Source organism: Raphanus sativus, unplaced genomic scaffold (genome assembly GCF_000801105.2).
Source record: "Raphanus sativus cultivar WK10039 unplaced genomic scaffold, ASM80110v3 Scaffold4295, whole genome shotgun sequence".
Classification (NCBI taxonomy): Eukaryota; Viridiplantae; Streptophyta; class Magnoliopsida; order Brassicales; family Brassicaceae; genus Raphanus; species Raphanus sativus.
Genome location: NW_026619597.1, coordinates 1 through 7,639, shown reverse-complemented (window position 1 = coordinate 7,639; position 7,639 = coordinate 1). Strand labels below are relative to the sequence as shown.

At 30.1% G+C, this 7,639-nt stretch overlaps 1 protein-coding gene across 1 annotated transcript; it reads left to right on the top strand.

The window, feature by feature from the left end:
- Window positions 1-3,893: 3,893 nt before the first annotated feature.
- Window positions 3,894-6,268, top strand: LOC130507299 (agamous-like MADS-box protein AGL8 homolog; the record flags this gene model as incomplete). The annotated part of the gene is given in 6 exon segments (XM_057002009.1): window positions 3,894-4,322; window positions 5,264-5,342; window positions 5,423-5,487; window positions 5,948-6,047; window positions 6,121-6,162; window positions 6,242-6,268. Coding segments are annotated over 6 exon segments (633 nt in total), but the record flags the coding sequence as incomplete, so codon positions are not given.
- Window positions 6,269-7,639: the final 1,371 nt, after the last annotated feature.

The following is a 7,639-nucleotide window of genomic DNA, read 5'->3' as shown; positions in this document are numbered from 1 at the left end:
CAATTAGAATATTAACTTTTTATACTACCATTGAATATTATAACAAACATCAACAACTATTTATTACTTTCCAAAATATATAATTGATATAAATACTAAGTATTTCCTAATTTATTGTCTTTTAGTTGGTTATATAAACAAAATAAAAAATTGTAATTTACATTTATTGGTTATGAATACGAGAACTAAATTAAAATATAGTCATTTTAATCTTTTTATAAAAATATGATTTTAAATTTATAACTATTAGTAAAACAAAAAAAAATTATGGACCCTCTAAAATTTTGGACCCTGTTCGACCGCTCCACTTGCACGTGCTAAAAGACGGCCCTGGAGGGCAAACATATTTGGTACAAAGGAGAGAACCAAATTTATGTTAACAACGATTCAGATAAATTAAATACGTTAAAGTACTATCCACCCATTTAGATGACTAGGTCATCAACACCCAATTGTGGTCCATTTCTTTTTGTTCACGTGGTCCAATTTTGGTATATGCTATAGTCTATAAAAATTTACGTACATTTGATTTCGATGTTAAAATAGTTAGAAAAAAATTGCTTTTAGTGGTATATATACAGCACACGTCATATAATCGTTGAATTATGTATTATTCCTTCCGTTTCTTAAAAAGTGTCGTTGTGACATTTTTCACACAGATTAAGAAAGTTGTTAAAATATATGTAAGTTGTAATTAATTATACCTCTTTGACCAATAGTATTTTAGATAAATAAAATTATTTATAAAATCAATGCAGTTTGCAATTAATTTTCAGCTAAAAGTTAGTATAATTTACATTGGAATTGTAAAGTGACACTCTTTGTGTAACAAGAAAATGAGCTCAGAGTAACACTTATTATGAAACAGAGGGAGTAATATCTTTAGAGAGTGCGCGTTCTAATTATTCGCTTATATATAAACTATATACTTTGTATTCTGTTTAAATTTTTGGTCTGTAAACAAAAATGTATCTTATCATTTTTTTGAATTAAATGAATATTCGTGTTGTTAATATAAAGAACAAGTGGTATTTCGATGTTAAAATAGTTGATATGTGGAAAGGGAGTATGAGCAGCTTGGTATATACGTAAATAAGCGCTTAATCGAACGATTTGGAAGCGCCTGGATCGATGTTTTGAATGTTGACTGTGGTTATTAGATTGTGAACGTATCAAATACGATGCACACTCTCTATTCATATTCGTTGATTATACTAATGTTCCAAGTTCCGGCAATTACTCTTCTGAAAATTACGTTTGGAATTGATTTATATAGTCAGAAGGTCAAATTAAGTTTTTTTCTTTTAGTTGTTAACAAAAAATAAAAGTTTTCTTTTATTTGTAGACTATGCTAATCACTTCATATATTTATTAAGTATAGTACAATTTATCACATATTTCAAAATTTAGAATAATCTCTCCAGATTGTACCATTGAGGCATTGACAACTTGACATTGAAATATAAAAAGTGCACTGTTCACGGTTCTTTATATATTTATAGTTCCAAAGTCGCTTGACAGAAATTTAAATGTCTTTTTTTTTTAACTGGAATTTAAATGTCTTTGATCAAACAATAGAATACTATGTGCAACAAAAACGTCTGAAGTAAGTTTAAAATCACAACTGTATTGATTCCATTAGTTATAAACTTCTAATTCTTTCAAAATTTGATATACATTCAATCATAAATCTCACTAGCGCAATTATGGTTTTCGCTACTCTGATTAGTTTATGCCGTATATTAGTCATGGGACCGACGTGAATGTTGTTTTGTGAACTTCTTACAAGGAGTTTATGGTGTGCATGTATATCACGCAGAGGTCAGACATATATTAGTCACGGGACCGACGTGAATGTTGTTTTGTGAACTTCTTATGGTACGGAACACGTTTTCTATTCGATAACCACCAAAAAAAACTTAACGACGTTGAGATGAAATTGATTGTTTATAAGATATATTTCTAGTGTGATATAAAAACTATAGCTAGTGTTATATTTTAATCATACAACAATTAGAGTGACTACAATAATACACTACCAACTAACTAGTAAAGATCTTAACATTTTTCTGAATCATCTATCCATATCTTATGGGTCTTATTGATAACAGACCTAATTACTAGAAAGAGCTTTTCCTACAGTGAGAGTATCATACGTTGGAGATTCGCTTCCCAAAAATAGACTACTTTTCTGGTCAAAAGAAAAGTTGTATATATATCTGTTGATTTGTGTATAGTACTACATATGCATGTTCTTTGTTGTATATAGGCATGTTTGGTCCAAAATATCAACGGGAACCTATATAAAATTCAGTTTTAGTTTAGTTAGGATCTCACTTTAGTTGGGTCAACTGAGCCTAGCTTCCACTTTTGTGATGATACTATAGAAGTACTTGAATTTGACACAAGATAAACAGTTTATCGTAAACATTTGATAAAAAACAGTTTCTCGTACAGCCCATATACCTAAAATCATAATGAACGCATATGAGAGAAGATAAATCAAGTTAAAAATCAAAGTTGAGTTGGTGTAGTGGTAAACGGGTTGCGTTTCTTTTTTGTCTAAGCTTACAAATAAATTTCAAAGTAAATATACCAAACCAACCATCTCAACAAAAGTTCAACGAAACAAACAAATACAAACTATACAGCAAACTATTTAACAACTTACAAACTTACTTTCGCTAAATGCTTACGAAGAAGACGAAAACAACAATTAAGATCAGTGAAATCATCTAAACTAAAAAGTAGAGTAAGTTACGAGCTCTGATGAATATAGCTAACAACAATTCTTTTTTACATATTATACATCAAATAAAAGAGAAACAAACACAGATACACTAATAGATGCAAGAGACAATTCTGACAGACATAAAGGCGGCAACAACATCTCCATCTGATCACTCCCTTTTTTTAGTTGAAAATAGCTTACATGCCCAATGTCAATATGTCAATGCTATTGTCTTCAAGTGAAAAATACATAAATTCATCAAAACCATTAAAGCTTAAAGACTCATAATTGTCACTCATTTTATAGTTATTTATACAAGTTTTCATGTATTTGTATTTAAGGTCCATTTAAAGCGACAAATTAGAAATAAAAAAAAAACAATATAACAAACATAATAAGAAAAATAAAATTATTACTTAATACACACAACTTAGACAACTAAACTCGAGAAAAATATTCAGATTCAAAAAATACTCTCAACAATCTTAATATAATTTATACACTATCAACAGTACAAGAAACAAATTAAAAAACAAACAAACAATAAATTTCATTGACACAATAAGCAACACCACAAACTATAACAATCACAATACTAAAACAGTTTAGTTTTTCATAAGTAGAAAACAATACGGGAACACCTACACAGTTCATCATCACATCTTAACCCTATAACATTAAAAAATTAAAAAATAATATTTAACCCAAAATACAAGCTTCGCATCCACAGTAATACTAGCAAATACTAAGATGAAACAAAAATTTCATCGGCAACGCCCCTAGTTTAAATAGAGACTGTGTGCTAACTCCAGGAAAAGATCAAAATTTCATATGTATAGTTTACTGTGGAAACATATAAGGAATTAATTATTATTTTCCTTTAATACGCATTAACATTTGAGTTCTTGACTGATTTGTTCTTAACCTTAAAAGAAATGGCATTTAAAACTCCGTACGGTACGGAAACAACGTAAGCCAAAGGGTAGGCGCAAATCTAGCGAGCAAGTTGTAATTACAGTAGAAAAGACCCTATGAGAACTCGACAACAAGTCATATTGTTTATTTCCCAAACAGCCCTTAACTTTATCTCCACTCTGGTTTCTTCCACTTTCTCTGAGGCTTTTCTCTCTGTTTCCTTCCACAAATATCATTGTCTATGTATTCACATCAACGTACCGTATTTATACCTACATCACTTACGTCACTGTTCACACGCTTACTGTAGACTCACGCGAAACCAAACAAAAGTCCACGGAAATAATAGTAAATAAATGAAAAAACTATCACACATTCAACACAAAAGATACCCAGAGAGAGATAAGAAAGAAATAGAGAGAGATCCTTTGGACATTTCAAGGTTATCGTTTCTCTCTCTTGTTCTTGAGCTTTTGTGGGGGGAGAGAGAGATGGGAAGGGGTAGGGTTCAGCTGAAGAGGATAGAAAACAAGATCAATAGGCAAGTTACTTTCTCAAAGAGAAGGTCTGGTTTGCTCAAGAAAGCTCATGAGATCTCTGTTCTCTGCGATGCTGAGGTTGCTCTCGTTATCTTCTCTTCCAAAGGCAAACTCTTCGAATATTCCACCGACTCTTGGTAATTATTTTTCATCTATAAACCATATATTATATTTTTTATTTACATCGATCATATCCATATCGGCTTTCTTGATTTTCAATTAGATTTGTTTCCTTATTCGTACGTCTCCATCTCGATTGTCGTCAGGATCTTTAAATCCAAATCTTATCCCTGTGTGTTGCATATATACTGTATATTTGTTTGTTCCCTAAGAAGTGGCTCGAGAGATTAGGGTTTTTTGGGATTTTACGTATACGGACTCATGAAAAAAGCTGTTCATGTTTATTTTTCCTTGCTTTACCCGAATGAAAGTAGCATAAAATTATGATACTTAAGTACACATACTCACGATTTGATTGCCTCTTTTCATGTATAGAAGCACGAGCCCACAGAGAGACGTACGCTTATGTATGTATATATAATATAACACTTAATGACATATTTTTGAAAGAAAGGTTGATTTGAAACAAAGAAATAAAGCATTTACAAGGTATTGCTATAATCCAATGGACAATAGCATAACGTTCAACATATATGTAAGTTCGTACTGATATAAATGCGTTTTTGTATGTTTATATATGTTTGTTTGTATTGATCAAAAAAAATATATGTTTGTTTGTACGATCATATACATATTTAATGATCTTACCGTTTGCTTTGATAACTGAGCCATACTCGAATCTTGACATTGAATTTGTATGTATAATTTCTGTGATGTTTGACCAAAAAAAAATTATGTGATATTGTGTAGACTCACCAAAACCAGGTTTTATATACGTTTTTATGTTGTGCTTTACTTTTAGCGATCTTTTGTCAGTATATCAAATAAGGTAAGCTTTTGGCAAACACTTTCTACCAATTTAATGTTGCACATTACAACCTGTCCAGTTATAATCCAAATTAATCTGCAAATCAACTACATAGATTTATTAATTTCTTTTGAATTTCCTGAAATCTAGCATGGAAAGGATACTTGAACGCTATGATCGCTATTTGTATTCAGACAAACAACTTGTTGGCCGAGACATTTCACAGAGTGTAAGTCTCAAGATTTGGTTTTACTTCTAGCTGTTTATGTTCAATTGTTCATGTCTTACTTCTATCTACCAATGTTGTAGGAAAATTGGGTTCTCGAACATGCTAAGCTCAAGGCAAGAGTTGAGGTACTTGAGAAGAACAAAAGGTACCTAATATGATACATATGTAGTACCATATTATCTTCTAGTGCTGCAGTGCAAATTTGTCAAATTAAGATTGCTTCATAATCTGTGTGCTTGTCAACCAGCAATTGAACTTATCTATACAAGACTTGTTTTAAGTCAACTAGACTTTGGTTCAACATAAACATCTAACTAACTTGCTGCCTTAGCACTTGTCGTTAAAATACTAAAACATAACTTAAGAGCGAATGCATTATGTGATAGGATCTCCTTATTTCTCATATCTTATGAAAATATGTACTTCTTGATTTATGATCTCGTCATCTTCGAAATCTTTTATTAATATACAGTAATCGAGGAACTTCTATTTGTTTATTTGAACGTAATACCTGCGCGCAATATCACATATGTAGTAGCAAGGTAACAACAAGAAAGCACAATGCTTATATAATCAGTATTCACAAATAAAATAAAAATGTGCAGGAATTTTATGGGGGAAGATCTTGAATCGTTGAGCTTAAAGGACCTCCAAAGTTTGGAGCATCAGCTCCATGCTGCAATCAAGAGCATTAGGTCAAGAAAGGTAATATGAGAATCATATGAATTGAAGTTGAAATCTGTGATGGTCTTATTTAATGAATTTGTAATATTTGCAGAACCAAGCTATGTACGAATCCATATCGGCACTCCAGAAGAAGGTATAGTGTTGCAATTAACCACGACCTCAAAATAATTCGTTTTAGATATACGCTTACTTGTTTTATTTGACTTCATCAGGATAAGGCCTTGCAAGATCACAATAATGCGCTTCTCAAAAAGGTTAGAACACCTTTTTATGTATTTAGTTGTATTTAAAATGGGACTGAAAAGAGAAGTATACAAATATGCCATCTCACCAAAATTTACAGTAAAAGATTATTTCAACAATATATTATAGCATAACAATATATAAAATATATGTATGTTAGATATAATCAATTTGCAATAGAATTCTCTAGTAGTTCTTATACTAATGTTTTACAAAAAATGTTTGCATAAATAATATTAATATATAGTGTAGAGCAATCAGCAATGTATCTATCTTAGCATTATTTAAGACCTGTATATATATATATATACATGTATGTGCGGTTAGCAGTCTTTTACGCATCAGATATAATTATTTATTTTTTATTTATTAGTAGTGTTTCTAAATGGTTATTATTTATTTGTTTATTTATTAGTAGTGTTGGAAACATTCTTTTTTTTTTGGTCAAAAAATGTTGGAAACATTTATCTATTCTATTAAAAGGGAAGTACAATTAGTACTTAACCCTGATATTTTCTTAATATTTACCAATCTATGCCATTGGATTTAATACACTGTCGTTTTTGACTTAACAAATCCTACCTAATCAATTAACGTGAAATATGGCTTTAATTATGACATGCGTGCTTCACTTAACCGAATTAAATATGTTTCAGTATATTGACTGGTTATGTCGTTTTACTTAAAAGTTCAAACCGAATCAAATATGCCACAATCTCTATATGACTTACAAACATGTTTTAATATACGGTCCCCACTACATAAAATACCAATATTTCTACAACTGTGTTCCAATAGAAATCAAAACAAACATGTCGTCTGAATTATTATCCAATATTTCGTATATACATAGTTCGGTTCACACATAAAAAAAACAAATTCTATAAATTCTTTACCATGTAAATACCAATGTCTTGGTTTAGTTTGGTCTGCATAAATCAAAACAAATGTGTTTCCATACAAAATAATCCTCGGTTAACTATTGATCTGTAGGATCAAAACCAATATATCATTAGATATCACACTATTGGTGCACCAAATCAAAACCAATTGAATTTCTTTGATTTCTAAGATTGATAATATTCCTAAAACAATCTATATTATTAAAACTGAAGTATAAATTAGGTTTATTTGAAACATGAATAATAATTTTTAAAAAATGTTTGCTTGGAAACTTGGATAATAGTTTAAAAAATAAGTTTGTTTGGAAACATGAATACCAGTTTAAAAAAAAAAGGTTTGTTGGAAACATGAATAGTAGTATAGAAAATGTATAATGTTGTTTGGATACACATATAACAGTATATTAGAAAAGAATGAATCTATATTATTAAGAAAAATTGGAAATCTATTATATTATGAGAAAC